The sequence below is a fragment of the Neoarius graeffei genome, chromosome 10 (genome assembly GCF_027579695.1).
Source record: "Neoarius graeffei isolate fNeoGra1 chromosome 10, fNeoGra1.pri, whole genome shotgun sequence".
In the NCBI taxonomy this organism is placed as follows: domain Eukaryota; kingdom Metazoa; phylum Chordata; class Actinopteri; order Siluriformes; family Ariidae; genus Neoarius; species Neoarius graeffei.
Window position 1 is genome coordinate 63985420 of NC_083578.1, and position 19602 is coordinate 64005021.

The following is a 19602-nucleotide window of genomic DNA, read 5'->3' on the forward strand; positions in this document are numbered from 1 at the left end:
TTAAACTGAGAAAATGTATCATTTAAAGAGAAAAATTAGGTGATTTTAAATTTCATGACAACAACACATCTCAAAAAAGTTGGGACAAGGCCATGTTTACCACTGTGAGACATCCCCTTTTCTCTTTACAACAGTCTGTCAACGTCTGGGGACTGAGGAGACAAGTTGCTCAAGTTTAGGGACAGGAATGTTAACCCATTCTTGCCTAATGTAGGATTCTAGTTGCTCAACTGTCTTAGGTCTTTTTTGTCGTATCTTCCGTTTTATGATGAGCCAAATGTTTTCTATGGGTGAAAGATCTGGACTGCAGGCTGGCCAGTTCAGTACCCGGACCCTTCTTCTACGCAGCCATGATGCTGTAATTGATGCAGTATGTGGTTTGGCATTGTCATGTTGGAAAATGCAAGGTCTTCCCTGAAAGAGACGTCGTCTGGATGGGAGCATATGTTGCTCTAGAACCTGGATATACCTTTCAGCATTGATGGTGTCTTTCCAGATGTGTAAGCTGCCCATGCCACACGCACTAATGCAACCCCATACCATCAGAGATGCAGGCTTCTAAACTGAGCACTGATAACAACGTGGGTCGTCCTTCTCCTCTTTAGTCCGAATGACACGGCGTCCCTGATTTCCATAAAGAACTTCAAATTTTGATTCATCTGACCACAGAACAGTTTTCCACTTTGCCACAGTCCATTTTAAATGAGCCTTGGCCCAGAGAAGACGTCTGCGCTTCTGGATCATGTTTAGGTACGGCTTCTTCTTTGAACTATAGAGTTTTAGCTGTCAACGGCGGATGGCACGGTGAATTGTGTTCACAGATAATGCTCTCTGGAAATATTCCTGAGCCCATTTTGTGATTTCCAATACCGAAGCATGCCTGTATGTGATGCGGTGCCGTCTAAGGGCCCAAAGAACACGGGCACCCAGTATGGTTTTCCAGCCTTGACCCTTACGCACAGAGATTCTTCCAGATTCTCGGAATCTTTCGATGATATTATGCACTGTAGATGATGATATGTTCAAACTCTTTGCAATTTTACACTGTTGAACTCCTTTCTGATATTGCTCCACTATTTGTCGGCGCAGAATTAGGGGGATTGGTGATCCTCTTCCCATCTTTACTTCTGAGAGCCGCTGCCACTCCAAGATGCTCTTTTTATACCCAGTCATGTTAATGACCTATTGCCAATTGATCTAATGAGTTGCAATTTGGTCTTCCAGCTGTTCCTTTTTTGTACCTTTAACTTTTCCAGCCTCTTATTGCCCCTGTCCCAACTTTTTTGAGATGTGTTGCTGTCATGAAATTTCAAATGAGCCAATATTTGGCATGAAATTTCAAAATGTCTCACTTTCGACATTTGATATGTTGTCTATGTTCTATTGTGAATACAATATCCGTTTTTGAGATTTGTAAATTATTGCATTCCGTTTTTATTTACAATTTGTACTTTGTCCCAACTTTTTTGGAATCGGGGTTGTAGTAGGGTTTGGGGTTTTTTTTCCCCCCATGAAAGACCTGGTGCCCATTACCTCGACATACACAAATAAAAAAAAACTTTATAGATATTGAATCAACCATCTTGGTATGTTAATCAAGTTTTGCTGACTGATATTATTTTGATGCCTATTAAAGACGTTAGATAAACATGCTCGAGTGACTTTGAGCATACAGTGCAATATTCTGCACCTCAAGAAATAACTAGCAGTTCCTGCTTACTTTTCAAATGGTTAAATTAACGTACTATTATCACTGGATACCTGGATAATGCCTGCCTCTCTGAAAATCAGAAAACTCTGCCTCACTGTCAGATGTGGAGGTATTTGCCCTGCGTTCTCTCCACCTCTCCTTGCTTCTGCTACAACTCATCATGCTCTTTTGTGTGGCAGTTTTTCATTCATTTCATCAGGTTTGTGATATTGCCATAACACGCCATATTTTGCATCAGTTATTTACGAAAGTGAAACAGCTCCAAACAATGCTTCGTTTCCTTTCTGCCACTGTGCCACTGCCTACCTGGCAGAATCTGTTTCTCTGCACACCTTACAACTGCTTGTCTATAAGCTATGGTCATCGGAGCGAGAAGGTGGAAGGAAAAGTAGTTCCTGTCCTTAACTGAAAAATACTAGTAAATCAATGAATAAAATGATGTTAATAAAATCAACCACTTAAAAACAGTACTTGATATCAATTTTTAAACATGAGCATCGATTCTCACAACTGGCCTATCAGGATTGGAGGTATGGATACTTGGGTATTGATCCTCCCACCCTTATTCAGGAAGCATCGTTAGTAAAACACTTCAGCTCTTTTGCATGAACCAGAGCAATCCGCTCAACTCACCAATAAGGTCCAACTCTTTCATCTCCATACCACTAACAGATATCAACCATGATAAATATCTGCAACCAAGTTTTTCCTATACTGAGAGTACTTGATTTTCACAGTAGTGTAAAATACACGTACATGTACAAATATAATTTTTTGTTGGTACAAAAAACATGGCTCCTGCATTGCTGGTTTACAACAGAAGTCCTCATGCTTGGAAGTAGCCCACACATTTTTAGTGAGAATTCTTTCAACGATGTTACATTCGAAGAGGGATGGATTTTGGCCTTCCTCGAGATAGCTGGTATTCCTGTTGCTTGATGATTTTTAAGCATTTACCCAACACCTAAAAACAAAAACAGAATTTCAGTTTCAACTAGGAAAGGAATTTATATACAGCTATGGAATAAATTAAAAGCCTACTTTTAATTGTGACCACCATTAAAAACTGTCTTCACTTTTTCAATAACTGTACACTATACGGCCAAAAGTTTGTTTAAACTGAGCATCACACCAATATATAGGTCTTCCCCAAACTGATGGAAGCACACAATTGTATAGAAGATCTTTGTATGCTGTCGCATTACAATTTTCTTTCACTGGAATTAAGGGGCCCAAACATGTTCCAGCATGACAACATGGACCTTGTTTTAAACATGGTTTTCCACATTTGCTGTGGAAGAACTCCAGTGGCTTGCACAAAGCCCTGACCTCAACATCACTGAACACTTTTGGGATGAACTGGAATGCTGCCTGCACCCCAAGTCTTCTCACTCAACATCAATGCCTGACCTCAGTAATGATCTTATGTCTGAATGGACAAGTCTGCATACAGCCACACTTCAGACTCTAGTGGAAAAGTCTTCCCAGAAGATCAGAAGGGGGAATACATCCGGAATGGGATGGTCAAAAAGCACATATACATGTGATGTTTGGCTGTCCACTAACTTTTGGCTATACACCAAATCAGCCATAACATTTAAACCCCCTGCCTAATATCGTGTAGGTCCCCCTTGTGCCACCAAAACAGCTCTGACCCATCGAGGTATGGATTCCACAAGACCTCTGAAGGTCTGTGTGGCAGCGGGGGCGTGGTCAAGCGCCGGTCTATGACAGGAGGGCGGAGTCAGGGAAGGTAAGTGGCAGAATCACTACACCTGAGAGCAATTAACCTGTGTTTGTGCGTCTTCCCAGTGACCGCGCCCTATATCAGGAGGGAGAGCGAGAGCGGAAGGAGGTCAGCCCTGAACAAGATGCCAGTTGTGTGTGTCAGTTTGAGTGTGGAACGTTGTTAAGCTGAAAACTCTAGCAATAAATGCTATTGTGCACCTGATCTCTGTCCTGCCGTCCTCTGTGCTCCACCCACCAATACTGAACCGCTACAGTGGTGCCGAAACCCGGGATCTGGAGCACAGCAGCCTCACAGCCCCATGGAGTCCTCCCCGTTTGCTGAACTGATCCATGCCCTCGCCACGGCCCAGCAAAGCCAGCACCAGGCGCTACTCACCCTCCGAAAGGAGCAAGAAGAGCGGTTCGAGGCCCTGGTGTTGGCCCAACAAGAAGATCGACAGGCGTTCCGGCACCTCCTCGCGTCGGCAGGGTCCACCAGCGCTCCTACCGCGGGCCCGTCTCCCCTCACTGTCACCAAGATGGGCCCGCAGGACGACCCCAAGGTGTTCCTCACGTTATTTGAACAGGTCGCCGAAGCCTCGGGGTGGCTGATGGAGCAGCGCGCGGCGCGCCTTCTCCCCCTGCTAACGGGAGAGGCACAGCTGGCCGCGCTACAGCTCCCCGCCGACCGCCGGCTGGCCTATGCGGACCTCCGCCGGGCCGTCCTCCAGCGCGTGGGGCGCACACTGGAACAACAGCGCCAGCGCTTCCGCGCGCTGCGGTTGGAGGAAGTCGGCCGGCCGTTCGCGTTCGGCCAGCAGCTCCGGGACGCCTGCTGGCGGTGGTTGAGGGCCAACGATCGCGACGCCGAGGGAATCGTCGACCAGGTGGTACTGGAACAGTTCATCGCCCGCTTACCAGCAGGAACCGCGGAGTGAGTCCAGTGCCACCGCCCGGCGTCGCTGGTTCAGGCAGTCGAGCTGGCGGAGGATCATCTGGCGGCTGTCCCGGCGGCAGGACAGCAGATGGCATCATCTCTTCTCTCCTCTTCTCTCTCTCTCCCCCCCTCCTCCTGTGTCCCGTCCTCGCCCCATTCCCCCACCGCGGAGGCGGGGGCCGGCGCCACCCCAGTCGGCCCGCCGCACCCGCGGTGCCCTCCCGTTTCTCCCTTCTGTGTCTGTCTCTCCCCCACCTCAGGTGAGTGAGCCCCAGATCACCGGTGCAGAGGGAAAGCCCGGGCCGGTTTGCTGGTGCTGCGGGGAGCCGGGCCACCTTCAACAGCAGTGCACAGCAATGGAAGTGGGCGCGGTGGTTCGGATCCCTGACACGCCAGAGGCCGCCCTCGATCGGGCCGGAGCGTATCGCATACCGGTGAGTATCTAAGGGGCTACATATCAGGCATTGGTGGATTCTGGTTGTAATCAGACCTCAATTCGCCAAAGCCTGGTTCAAAACGAGGCATTGGGGGGAGCACAAGGGGTGAAGGTGTTGTGTGTGCACGGGGATGTTCACCGCTACCCTTTGGTGTCGGTCCACATTATTTTCAGAGGGGAAAAATTTATAGTGAAGGCGGCGGTTAATCCTCGCCTTACCCACTCTTTAATTTTGGGGACTGATTGGCCGGGATTTCGGGGTTTAAATGACGCGCCTAGTAGAGAGTGGGTCCTGCCATTTGACAGGGGGAGGTCCCGGTGTCGCTTTGGCGGGAGCAGCTGTCACAGAGCCGTCTACGTCATCTCCGCGTCAGAGTGAGGAGCTGCCGGCTCCTCCTCTCTCTCTTGGGGAATCCCTCGCGGATTTCCCATTACAGCAGTCGCGAGACGAGACTCTGCGGCATGCGTTTGACCAAGTGAGAGTAATCGATGGTCAAACGCTCCAGCCGAACGCCACCCCGTCCTTCCCCTACTTCGCGATTATGAAGGATAGATTATACCGAGTGACGCAGGACACTGAAACTAAGGAGCACGCAGCTTTTAATTCCGAAGAGCCGCCGGGAATTGGTATTCCAGGCGGCTCACTTTAATCCCATGGCTGGACACTTGGGGTAGGATAAAACACTAGCCCGAATAATGGCCCGATTCTATTGGCCGGGGATTCGCGGCGATGTCCGTCGGTGGTGTACGGCATGCCGCGAATGCCAGTTAGTAAACCCAGCGGCCATTCCAAAAGCGCCTTTGCACCCTCTACTGTTAATCGAGACCCCGTTTGAGAGAATTGGGATGGATCTCGTTGGGCCATTAGATCGGTCAGCACGAGGGTACCGCTTTATATTAGTCCTGGTGGACTATGCAACGCGATACCCGGAAGCAGTGCCTCTGCGCAATATCTCAGCACGCAGTATTGCAGAGGCACTCTTCCGCGTCATCTCCCGAGTTGGAATCCTGAAAGAGATTCTGACTGATCAAGGCACTACGTTTATGTCACGAACACTGCGCGAACTGTATGGGTTATTGGGGATTAAGCCGATCCGCACCAGCGTATCACCCACAAACGGACGGTTTAGTGGAACGGTTCAACCGCACCCTCAAAAATATTAAGAAATTTCTAAGTGAGGACACACGTAATTGGGATAAGTGGCTCGAACCCTTGCTGTTCTCAGTGCGAGAGGTCCCCCAAGCCTCCACGGGGTTCTCCCCGTTCGAATTATTATATGGGCGTAAGCCGCGCGGCATCCTGGACGTGCTGCGGGAAAATTGGGAGGAGGGACCTTCACAAAGTAAGAACGAAATTCAGTACGTTATGGACCTGCGTGCAAAACTCCACACGCTCACCCACCTAACTCAGGAGAATTTGTGGCAGGCCCAGGAACGGCAAGCCCGCCTGTACAACAAGGGTACGCGCCTTAGAGAGTTCACACCGGGAGATAAGGTACTCGTACTGTTGCCCACGTCGAGCTCCAAATTGATCGCCAAGTGGCAAGGACCCTTTGAGGTCACACGGCGAGTCGGGGACATCGACTATGAGGTGAGGCGAACGGACAGGGGTGGGGCGCTACAGATTTACCACCTCAATCTGCTTAAACTCTGGAACGAGGAGGTCCCCGTGGCGTTGGTATCGGTGGTTCCGGAGAAGGCGGAGCTGGGGCCGGAGGTTCAAAAAGGGACATTGGCATCACGTACCTCTCCGGTCCCCTGTGGAGACCACCTCTCCCCGACACAACTCACGGAGGTCGCCCAGTTGCAGACCGAGTTTTCGGATGTGTTCTTGCCCCTGCCCAGTCGCACTAACCTCATAGAGCACCACATAGAAACACCCCCGGGGGTGGTAGTGCGTAGCTGCCCGTACAGGCTACCCGAACACAAAAAAAAGGTGGCTCGGGAAGAACTTCAGACCATGCTCGAAATGGGCATCGTCGAGGAGTCCCACAGTGACTGGAGCAGCCCGGTGGTCTTGGTACCCAAGGCAGACGGGTCGGTCCGGTTCTGTGTGGACTATAGAAAAGTCAACGCTGTGTCTAAATTCGACGCGTACCCAATGCCTCGTATTGATGAGTTGCTCGATCGACTCGGCACTGCTCGCTTTTATTCGACGCTGGATTTGACGAAGGGATATTGGCAGATCCCCTTGACTCCACTATCCCGAGAAAAAACGGACTTTTCCACACCATTTGGTTTACACCAATTCGTCACCCTTCTGTTTGGGCTGTTTGGGGCGCCCGCTACGTTTCAGCGGCTGATGGACAGAGTCCTCCGCCCTCACGCCACTTACACGGCCGCGTATTTAGATGACATCATCATCTATAGTAATGACTGGCAGCGGCACCTCGAACATCTGAGGGCCGTCCTTAGGTCGCTGAGGCGAGCGGGGCTCACAGCCAACCCAAAGAAGTGTGCGATTGTGCGGGTGGAAGTACGGTATCTGGGCTTCCACTTGGGCAACGGGCAGGTGCGTCCCCAAATTAATAAGACGGCAGCAATTGCGGCCTGCCCGAGGCCCAAGACCAAAAAGGGGGTGAGACAGTTCCTGGGGCTGGCTGGCTATTATTGTAGGTTTATACCTAATTATTCGGATGTCACCAGCCCGCTAACTGATCTCACTAAAAAGGGGGCACCAGATCCGGTCCAGTGGACGGAGCAGTGCCAGCGGGCTTTCTCAGAGGTAAAGGCTGCACTGTGTGGGGGGCCACTTCTACACTCCCCTGACTTTTCTCTCCCCTTTATGTTGCAGACCGATGCGTCGGACAGAGGGCTGGGGGCGGTTTTGTCCCAGGAGGTGGAGGGGGAGGACCGCCCTGTCCTGTATATCAGCAGGAAGCTGTTGGTGCGTGAGGGGCGCTACAGCACCATAGAGAAAGAGTGTTTGGCCATCAAGTGGGCGGTTCTCGCCCTCCGGTACTACCTGCTGGGGCACCCTTTCACCCTCTGTTCGGACCACGCGCCCCTCCAGTGGCTCCACCGCATGAAAGATGCCAACGCGCGGATCACCCGTTGGTATCTGGCGCTCCAACCCTTTAATTTCAAGGTGGTCCACAGGCCGGGGGCGCAGATGGTCGTGGCGGACTTCCTCTCCCGTCGGGGGGGGGGGGGGGGAGAGTCGGCTGCAGGCCGGACAGCTGCCCGGCCTGAGTCGGGCGGTGGGGGTATGTGGCAGCGGGGGCGTGGCCAAGCGCCGGTCTGTGACAGGAGGGCGGAGTCAGGGAAGGTAAGTGGCAGAAGCACTACACATGAGAGCAATTAACCTGTTTTTGTGTGTCTTCCCAGTGACCGCGCCCTATATCAGGAGGGAGAGCGAGAGCGGAAGGAGGTCAGCCCTGAACAAGACGCCAGTTGTGTGTGTCAGTTTGAGTGTGGAACGCTGTTAAGCTGAAAAGTCTAGCAATAAACGCTATTGTGAACCTGATCTCTGTCCTGCCGTCCTCTGTGCTCCACCCACCAATACTGAACCGCTACAGTCTGCTTTGGTATCTGGCACCAAGACGTTAGCAACAAATCCTTCAAGGTCCTGTAAGTTGCAAAGTAGGGCCTTCATGTGCCATGTACTTGTACAGTACATGGCACAAATACTCGATTGGACTGAGACTCTTTCTCTCTAAAGGCTTGCCTTCTTCCCATAGTGCATCCCAGTGCCATCTCTTCCTTAGGGAAGCAGTACACACACACACACACACACACACTGCCGTCTGTAAAAGAATATGCGATTCATCAGACCAGGTCACCTTCTTCCATTGCTCCATGGTCCAGTTCTGATGCTCACATGCCCATTGTAGGTGCTTTCAGCAGTGGACAGGGGTCAGCATGGGCACTCTAAGGGTGTTTTCACACCTGGTCCCCTTTAAAGGAACCAGACTCAGTCCTCTTTAAGTGGACCAAAAAGTGGACCAACAGAAAAAGAACTCGGTTCTTTTTGTGTTCACACTGTGAATTTATTACAAAGAGGACTGGGTTCTCTTTCTGGTCCAGTTAAGCTTTGATGGGGCCTCAGTCCTCTTTCTGTTCACACCAGGTCCTTGAGAGCCCTCAGACCCCCAGTGCACGGAATTCTGGGTAATTTTCTCTTGAATCAAAATGTCTGCTGCCATGCTTGCCCTGCTGTATTCTTTGATCAAAATAGTGCGGATTAAGGAAAATAACACTAAGTTCAGAGAACTGTAAAGCGGCTGTGGTAAGTTCCAAAAGGAAGTTGAGTTTCCCTGCTACAGTCACGTAACCAACTACGGCAAACAAACTACAGTGAAAAAGGCGAAGTGAACCTGGTGCGCTTTTTGTTCACAATGCGCAGATTAGGTGAACCGTACTGTTGCTTTTTAGTGAACCGTACTGAGACTACCTCCTGAGGTGGTCTCAGTTCGGTTCGCTTTAAAGGGGTCTGGGTACGGTTGGAATGTTCACATATGCGCAAAAAATGCTGAGTCATCGATCTGAGTTCGGTTAGATGGCTGAAAGGGACCAAGTGTGAAAACACCCTAATACACAGCAAGCAGAGATGCACTGTGTGTTCTGACACCTTTCTATCATTGCCAGTGTTAACTTTTTCAGCAATTTGTGCTACAGGAGCTCTTCTGTGGGATTGGACCAGATGGGATAGCCTTTGCTCCACATGTGCTTCAGTGACCCTTGGATGCCCTTGACCCTGTTGCCTGTTCACCAGTTGTCCTTCCTTGGACCACTTTTGGTAGGTACTAACCACTGCATGCAGGGAACATCACACAAGACCAGCCATTTTGGAGCTGCTCTGACCCAGTCATCTTGCCATTACAATTTGTCAAAAAGTCACTCAGATCCTTACACTTGCTCATTTTTCCTGCTTCCAACACATCAACTTCAAGAACTGACTGCTTACTTGTTGCCTAATATATTCCATCCCTTGACAGGTGTCAGTGCAAGTAGATAATCAACGTTATTCACGTCACCCGTCAGTGGTTTTAATGTTATGGCTCATCGGTACATAGCATATATGCCAAGTAGCAAGCTATCCTAATCTGTTATCACATTTCCTGTAGCCAACACTGAAGAGTTGTATTTATTTGGTAAAACACAATTCCTTTGTTGCTATGACCTGCATTAAGAAGTTATACAACATCTTAGAAAATTATGAAACATTAACAGAGGGTTTGTATTATCACTGTCCAATGCAGACAATATTATCATTGTCCCAAAACATGGTATTGAATTTAGTGTTTTACCTTTCTTGTGTCTTGTGGAAGAATCACACCATCGTCCCATAGTCTGCCTGATGAGAAGAATGCTGAGCTTTCTTCTTTCAGCCTTCACATACATATGAAATACAAATAAATCACTGAGTTTTATCTTATTACTAATTTATAGTAACATTACTATGCAACACACAACATAACAATAAAAGTTCTACAACTTCTGAAAAAAGCATGCAAATTCCAAGACTTTTGTACCTTTGAAACCTGTAGACATGATTAAAATGTATATTAGGCCACACCAATTTAATTAGTTGGTTCTCGGATTTTTTCAGGAAAAATATGAAGCGAGCGGGCGAAATAAAAATAAAATTTTAAAAAAATGCTCTGATGGTAAAATTAGCGGTGGAAATAGACCAAACAATACAGGCAAACCAGTAAACAGAATTTCAACACACCTGTCAAAGATTTTACGCTTCTGTTCGCTGAATATCCTAACAATCACAAACACAGGCTTTGCAGGACTCCCCTCCACAGGCACGTTTCTTCCACAAGTCTTTATCTAAAGTGAAAGGAGTGATTTGATTGGTTTTCGACGTCACGTCACGTGACCTTTTCTGTTGGCGGAAGTTTGATTTCGATTTTTTTTTTCATTTTGCATTTTCTTCAAGCGGCAATTCCGAGAACCAACTAATTGAATTGGTGTGGCCTTACTTCTAATTAAATTAACTTGGTTTATTCCACAGATTAAAAGAAAATAAATAAAAATAAACCAAGATGGATGGATCATAAGATAATGTAATGGTCAGCTACATAGCAAAGATGTGAAGTATAAGGGTGTCCCTTACTGCTCATTAATGTGCATGGCCTCCTTTTCATCCTGCATCAAAGCTCCCGCATGGCCTGGGGCTAAAATCGACACTCTAGCATTGGGCCACAAAAACAGGAAATTGGGGTCAAAAGCCCTTCCACACTTTTTAAAAAAAGAAAAAAAAAGAAGAGAAAGAAATGATGATTTTTCTTCCTTTGCAGTTAAAAGGTCATAGGCAATGTTTAATGTGTGTGCTGTCACACACATAATACACTAAATTACTATTTTATGTTACTGACCATGACATAGCTGTCACCACCATGGCAGCCTCCGATGACCACAGTGATCTTAGGAGTAGATGCACAGGCCACAGCAGACATCATGGATCCCTGAGCTTTGAGTACCGTAGTGTTGATCTCTGCCTGGGAGCCAGAAACAAAGAATCTGCTTAAGAAATGGACTCACTAAATTAATACTCTATATGGCCAAAAATATGTGGACATCTAAATATCATACCCATATGTAGGGCTTTGCCCAACTGTTGCCACAAAGTTGGCAGCTCAGAATTGTCTAGAATGTCTTTGTATGCTGTAACATTTAATTTCTTCCACTGGAACTAAGAGGCCCAAATCTTTCCAGCATGACAATGCCCTTGTGCACAAAGCAAGGTTTATGAAGACATGGTTTGCCCACGGTGGTGTGGGAGAACTTGAGTGGCCTTCACTCTGACTTCAACCTCACTGAATACCTTTGAGACGAATAGGCACACAGAGCATGGCACGCCTTCTCACCGGTTAGTTTTTGATCTGTCTGCAGTGAAGGAGGGTGAATCAACAAAGTATGATCTAGGAATGTAGACCTCTGCTGTCTAAGAGATTCTGCCTCACAGATTGATCCGGGAGCAAACAGTCACTGACACAGACACAGCTGCTCAGAGATGTTTCTCAGTTTGTTGTACTACAAACATGAGTGCGAGTGTATTGTATTTACAGTGCTCAGCATAAATGAGTACACCCCCTTTGAAAAGTAACATTTTAAACAATCTCAATGAACACACAATTTCCAAAATGTTGAAAAAAGACAAAGTTTAATATAACATCTGTTTAACTTATAACATGAAAGTAAGGTTAATAATATAAACTTAGATTACACATTTTTCAGTTTTACTCAAATTAGGGTGGTGCAAAAGTGAGTACACCCCACACCTAAAACTACTACATCTAGTACTTTGTATGGCCTCCATGATTTTTAATGACGGCACCAAGTCTTCTAGGCATGGAATGAACAAGTTGGTGACCTTTTGCAACATCAGTCTTTTTCCATTCTTCAACAATGACCTCTTTTAGTGACTGGATGCTGGATGGAGAGTGATGCTCAACTTGTCTCTTCAAAATTCCCCACAGGTGTTCGATTGGGTTCAGATCAGGAGACATACTTTGCCACTGAATCACTTTCACCCTGTTCTTCTTCAGAAATCTAACAGTGGCCTTAGATATACGTGTTTAGGATCATTGTCATGCTGGAAAAGTGCACGACGACCAAGGGCACGGACGGAGTGATGGTAGCATCTTCTCTTTCAGTATAGAGCAATACATCTGTGAATTCATGATGCCATCAATGAAATGCAGCTCCCCGACACCAGCAGCACTCATGCAGCCCCACATAAGGACACTGCCACCACCATGTTTCACTGTAGGCACCATGCATTTTTCTTTGTATTCCTCATCTTTGCAACGCCATGCAGTTTTGAAGCCATCAGTTCCAAAAACATTTATCTTGGTCTCATCACTCCAGAGTATAGAGTCCCAGTAGTCTTCATCTTTGTCAGCATGGGCCCTGGCAAACTCTAGGCGGGCTTTTTTGTGCCTGGGCTTTAGGAGAGGCTTCTTTCGTGGACAGCATCCATGCATGCCATTCCTCTGCAGTGTACACCGTATTGTGTCACGGGAAATAGTCACCCCAGTTTGGCTTTCTATTTCTTTAGATAACTGCAGTGAACTTGCATGCCGATTTTCTTCGGCCCTTCTCATCAGAAGACGCTCCTGTCGAGGTGTTAACTTCTGTGGACGACCTCTGTGAGATAGTTGCAGTTCCATCTTTCTTAAAATTTTGTACCACTTTTGCTACAGTATTCTGACTGATAAGTAAAGCTTTGCTGATCTTCTTGTAGCCTTCACCTTTGTGGTGGAAAGAAATTATTTTCGTTGGGGAATTCTGAAGAGACAAGTTGAGCATCACTCTCCATCCAGCATCCGGTCACTAAAAAGAGGTCATTGTTGAAGAATGGAAAAAGATTGATGTTGCAAAATGTCACCAACTTGTTCATTCCATGCCTAGAAGACTTGGTGCCATCATTAAAAATCATGGAGGCCATACAAAGTACTAGATGTAGTAGTTTTTGTTGTGGGGTGTGCTCGTTTTTGCACCACCCTAATTTGAGTAAAACTGAAAAATGTGTAATCTAAGTTTATATTATTAACCTTACTTTCACGTTATAAGTTAAACAGATGTTATATTAAACTTTGTCTTTTCAACATTTTGGAAATTGTTTGTGTTCATTGAGATATTGTTTAAAATGTTACTTTTCACAGGGGGTGTACTCATTTACGCTGAGCACTGTGTGTGTGTTCCCCCCCACATTCAAGAGTGTGTTGTAGCTATGTGACTGGATGATGATGATTTAGTTGACAAAGCTAAGTTATCCATGTATAACGTAAATGGGTGATGAAGCATTACATCACTGGTTTAGACTACACTATTTTATGAAAGAAGAGAGACATTATGTACCAATACATCACCCGTCAGGATCATAGTCTTATGAAAAGAAGACAGACATTACTTGTCAACATAACCTTCATTAAGCAGAGAGCAGAATGTGTGAGAGAAGATAAATCTCAGGCATTTAACTAACCAAAACAAGTACAACCAGAACAGTCTGTTCCAGTTGCAAGCATGCCAAACATAAATCTCGATCATCACCCAACATCAGTGCCTGACCTCACTAATGCTCTTGTAGCTGAAAGGGCAAATCCCAACAGCCGTTTTCCAAAACCTAGTGGAATACCTTCCCAGAAGAGGAGGTTACTAAAATGGCAAAAGGAGCATTAATCTATAATAGGATGTTCAGCAAATACTAAGAAGTGTAATGGTCAGGTTTCCACAAACATTTAGCAATATAGTGTACATACATGTCCTATCTGCCTATTTCACATCATACAGTACTACAAACAGATGGCTGAATTAAACTTGTGTGCGTGTTAAAATGTGACTTTGTGTGTTTTTGTGTGTACTGTATACAAAACAGTATAAAATTCCCTGCATATACTGATCACACATTAACAAAATCTTAGTGCTACAAAAACAATTATTATAATACATTATAAACCTGTCTGCCAGAGTTCAATTTGAATGGACTTTTTTTTTTTTTAACTTTTCATTGGCCCTTCAGGTCAGACATTAGAATGTTCATAAGAAAATTACTCAATTGTTGCAGTTTACTGTGTCACAACTGTTTTACCACAAGAGCTTGAAGCTGAATATGAAGTTCATACATGGGCAATTCAACTGTACCTTGCCTTGGGAGAGAGTGTGCAAAGGCTCTGGGGTCGTGTTCTGAAGGAAAATGAGAGGGATGTCTCTCTGCTCACACAGCTGAACAAAATGGCTTCCTTTCAGACAGGCTTCAGATGTTAGCTTACCATTATTGGCAACGATACCAACCAAATGTCTGTTAAAACAGGAATAGAAACATGGTGTTGGTAGTGTTCACTGAAAAAAAGATTCCTCTGCCACAGCAGGACTTTAACGATAGATCAGTCAATTCAATAAACCAAACTAATCTATGCAAAAATAATCACAATTTCAAATAATTGTCCATTTTCAGCATGCCAGCTTCCTGTTTTAGCTTTGCATGTACTATTTGCTAAAATTAGTCTATAATTCTTACCCTTCAATTTTGGCAAATCCAGTCATAAGTGTGGTACCATATCGAGACTTAAACGCCTGGAAACGACTGCCATCAGTCAGCCGACTCACAATCTAAAAATGTCAAGACAGAAACAGAAATGATTTTTTTGTGCCACAGTTTTTTCCTGCAATGTTGAGGTGTACGTTTGAGCATGTGTAAATCTCACCAGTTTGACATCCATGCTGTAATTGTAGGTCTTTGGTGCAAGGCCCATAAGCTCTTCAGCATTATACAGGGGCTCCTCAAACTCAGTGCTGTCCTCCTCTGGGAGCTTGAAGTTTAGAGTGGAGATGATGTTCCTGGTACACTCGTATGCCTCACTCTCCACAGCAGCAAAATGATCAATGCAGCCACTCACCCTGGCACAAGAATAAACAAATACATGAGAAACTACAGCAGCTCATCATGTCAAACAAGGTTTATTTCTTGGTTTTAGCAAATACATATATTAAACATGGCAGAAATGCCATAAGCACAATATAAAATTATTGTTGTGTATTGACAATGAAAATATTGCAGTAATGTTCTGAGGCAAATCCTAATACTTATAAATAGCTATTGTTTCAGGGCCATAATTATTAATGACAGTATTTAATAATAGTTGAATGACTGACACCATATAGTAAAATAAAATCACCTGTTTATATACAACATTACACGTGTATCATTCAACTGGTATCACCGACTACCTAAGTTATAAGTATAGTCATTATATTGATAAACCTAATTCATCAAAAGCTCAATAACTTACATGTAGTAAATCTCATCTCATTATCTGTAGCTGCTTTATCCTGTTCTACAGGCTCCAGCTTGCCTGCGACCCTATCCCAGCTGACTACGGGCGAAAGGCGGGGCACACCCTGGACAAGTCACCAGGTCATCACAGGGCTGACACATAGACACAGACAACCATTCACACTCTCATTCACACCTACGGTCAATTTAGGGTCACCAGTTAACCTAACCTGCATGTCTTTGGACTGTGGGGGAAACCGGAGCACCCGGAGGAAACCCACGCGGACACAGGGAGAACATGCAAACTCCGCACAGAAAGGCCCTCGCCGGCCACGGGGCTCGAATCCGGACCTTCTTGCTGTGAGGCGACAGCGCTAACCACTACACCACCGCGCCGCCTACATGTAGTAAATAAGGTAGGAAAACAAGTAGTAACGAGACCATCAGTGATGGCGTAGCTCACTCCAGCCCCGTGAGAAATCAAAATTGGGTAGAAGTTATATGCACCCTAGGTACCCCTAACTTCATGCCAGAAAGAATCAAAATCAGTGAAGAATTGAGGGAGAAGCAGCAATTTGTGTAGAAACTGCTCGTTAGGGTTTAATTACTCCATATCTACATTGTTAATTGCAATTATGCAAATTTGGGTAGAAGCTATATCCACCCCAGGCAGACCTACCTTCCTGCCAAAAAGAATAAAAATCAGTGAAGAATTGAGAGAGAAGCAATTTTCGTGAAACGTGGACGATGCCAGCTGGATGACAGACAACACATGATGGCATTAGCTCATTGCCTGTCAGCCGGATGAGCTAATATTACTTCTAGCTACTAGAAGTAGTTAACTAGAAAATATCTACGATTTTAATCAAACAAGATAAAGAGCTGTTAGTATGATACATGTTACAATTATAAAACAGTGTAATTGGGAACTAGTCACTGAAAAAAGCTCTTATGGTTACACTCATTCAACATGAAGTTTCATATTTTCTTAATATGCCAAATAATTAAATAATTCAAATATATATTTCAAGTTTTACAAAAGCGCTTTAGAGAACTGATGACAACCATACAGCGTCCACGCCTACAAGAATTCATGTTAATGATATTAAAAATCTATGTTGCCATTAAACATGATAAAATTAAGTGTAGCTAGCTATAAAGGGGAGAGACATTAAACCAACTGAACCTACGGCTCAAATAAGTAATTCACTCACTCTGAATGCAGCCTGGCCCCTCCAAGATCCTCAGGGGTCACTTCTTCCCCTGTAGCAGCTTTAACTAGCGGAGGGCCACCTAAAAATATGGTCCCTATCCTGTGCACAATGATCGCCTCCTCTGCCATAGTAGGGACATAGGCTCCACCAGCTGTACATGACCCACAGACCACTGCCACCTGCAGGCACAAAAATAATACATTGATGGCAGGCTCTGACTTCAATTTGCCTCTGACAAGCAACAAGTTGTGAAAAGAGTGACTTAAAAGCATCATATGAAATGAAATATACTGTGATGGTTATACATCTGCATAGAAAAACATTTATAAAAAAGATCATACCTGTGGAATCTTCATTGCTCCCATTATAGCTTCATTGTAAAAAACTCGGCCACCATGGTTCTTATCAGGGAATATATCTGACTGTTAATAGAATTTTTAGAACTGTTATTGCAACCATAGTGGCTTTATATTGACAGAAGCGCTTTGAGTTTTTACAGTGCATCTTACCTGAAGAGGTAAAAATGCACCCCCACTGTCAACCAAATATACACAGGGGAGCCGATTCTTTATGGCCACTTCCTGGGCCCGAAGCTGTTTCTTTACTGTAATGGGGTATGCTGTGCCTCCTTTCACCGTTGCATCATTAGCGATGAACACACACCAAAGACCATTTATTTTACCAATACCTGTAATAAGTAAAAACATCACTGTATAATGAGAGAAATGGGGGAATGAAGTACAGTAAATAGATATGGATGATCAAATCACGTTATTTCTAGGTTCCTCTCCTAAAATATAACACTAGGCCCTACTTTTTTAATTCAACAATGTAGGTGTACAAGAAACTGCTGAACTGCATTCTCATTATGCTTTTTATTTAATAAACTTTGTGCATTTTCATGAAGGATGACAATAATTGTGGAGGGCACTGTCATTGACAGTGTTCACCAGTTTTATGAAAGATGGAAATTGGTAGTGGCTTTCAGACTGGACAAACTAAAGCTCAGTTTTATTTTAAAACATGAATCTTAGCCAGATAGCATTACAGGATATGCTTGAACAAAGACAGCAAAATGTTCCACAACAAAACTAGGTATGGCTGGAAAAAACCCTCAAGCTTTGTGGTTCAGTAAAATACCTGTGAGACAGCCAGCCGATGGGATGTCTCCGTAGGGTAAACCTAGTCCAGCAAAGAGAGACAGTTCTAGATAATCATCATCATCCAACAGCATGTGCAGTCTGTCTCTGACTAGAGCCTTCTTGTTTCTCTGTGTATGTCGGGCAACGGCTTTTTCCCCACCTGCCTTTAACACTTTTTCCTTCAGCTCTAGATACCTAAATAAATCATCTCATTTGAATCAGGTGTTCAATATGAAATTAGTCATTTAAAATCTCTGAAACACTGAGCTCTAACATGCATTTACTGAACAAGACTACAATTTTAAACATAAACTTGAAAAATAAGAGCTCACACTTAAATTGTAGTGAATTCAAATAATCTGGCATAAATCAATTTTATCTATCGCAAGACACATTTAGTTAGAACTCTCTTACTACACTAATGACTATGTAGCAGAGGGTGGATTTTATTTAAGATTGGTTGATAGTAAATTGTGCTTTTACTACCACCCAAAATACATGCAGTTACAACATTTATAACTGTATGGATGACACACTGCTTTTATTTGAAACATTTCTTCATCCCCACTCACATTCATGGTTACACCACTGCTTATATTTTGAAAGTGACTAAACACTCAGACTGTGCAGCAGGAACGTGTTGGTAGAAATGTAAATAAATGTAAATAAACCAACTGCGTAGTGTAAATAACTTCATCATACCTTTGCTGGCATGCCTGGCTGTTCCGTAAATTTGCTTCAAATACATGTCTGTGAATAAGTTGGCATGCACCATCTACCACTGGAAAGGCACTTGGCAACCTTCTTTTGCGTGCACTTGAACTTATGCAACGGTGTAACACTGCCTGATGTGTGCAGATGGGCTGCAGATTGTGTCTCAGGTATTTCAGTGGTCTGGCTGAGCTGAAATAAATGCACTGACATAGAAAGCAGTTCTTCTCTGTCGTCCTTGACAGTATTTGGATGCATGATTGGTTTGTGAAGCATATATTTCCATTTACTCGAAATAAACTGGAAAAATAAAAATAAATCAAGTTATTTACAGTACAGCAACTTCTAGGAGTTTTTTTTTAACTTCCTTCTAAGCTGTTATTTGGATTCATTGAAGGTTTCGGCCACCGGTAATCAAATATCCCTTGAACTGATCTGCGATTTGTTTTTATGCAAGTGTGTCAAAGGTCATTTGGATTTTGTTTAAAAAACAACAACCTATGTATACACAGAAATATATAAAGATTGAAACATTCGATTAAACAGCCTACAACACATAATTTATCAGTTACGAATAACTATCTTACCTTGACATACAACGGTACATAGCTACAAGAGTCCAAAGTCGTTTTATTTCTGCGCCGTAATACATTCAAACGCTTCCGGAAGGAAACAAAACACCACGCGGAACGTTCCGGGCCAAAGTCTACTATACCGAGCTTTCAGGATATGACCAGTAGAGAGCAGTGTATTGTTGTTAATGTTTTGGGTGTCACACGTTGTATTCAACTAACGATTATTGGTTAGAAGAACGTTTGTTTTTGTGGTGTCCGAAATGTTCCCCATTTGATTTTCCAGAAATGTTTTCTTTACGGCAATATAACGTTCGCTTTAAGGCCCAAATAGGGTTCTCCTAATGTTAGGGAACTGTCCTGTGGGTAACAGTGCGGCTTTATTCTATAATCACGGAGTTTTCGTAGCTAATTTATTTACA

General features: G+C 44.6%; 1 protein-coding gene across 4 annotated transcripts; it reads right to left on the reverse strand.

The window, feature by feature from the left end:
• Positions 1–2134: 2134 nt before the first annotated feature.
• si:ch211-198n5.11 (methylcrotonoyl-coenzyme A carboxylase 2) lies at positions 2135–19484 on the reverse strand. 4 transcript variants are annotated; one of them, XM_060932095.1, is made up of 13 exons: positions 19196–19484; positions 18600–18800; positions 17896–18092; positions 17265–17443; positions 17097–17177; positions 16756–16934; positions 14973–15165; positions 14786–14877; positions 14410–14566; positions 11139–11261; positions 10877–11001; positions 10062–10143; positions 2135–2675 (listed from the first exon to the last, which is right to left on the reverse strand). In XM_060932095.1, the coding sequence occupies exons 1-13, from the start codon at positions 19258–19260 to the stop codon at positions 2589–2591; spliced, it is 1761 nt and encodes a 586-aa protein (XP_060788078.1). In that variant the 5' UTR covers positions 19261–19484; the 3' UTR covers positions 2135–2588. The 4 variants fall into 4 exon arrangements, with proteins under 4 accessions (XP_060788078.1, XP_060788077.1, XP_060788080.1 ...); XM_060932094.1 differs by having other exon boundaries at positions 18600–18908; positions 19196–19483; XM_060932097.1 differs by having other exon boundaries at positions 17896–17937; positions 19196–19482.
• Positions 19485–19602: the final 118 nt, after the last annotated feature.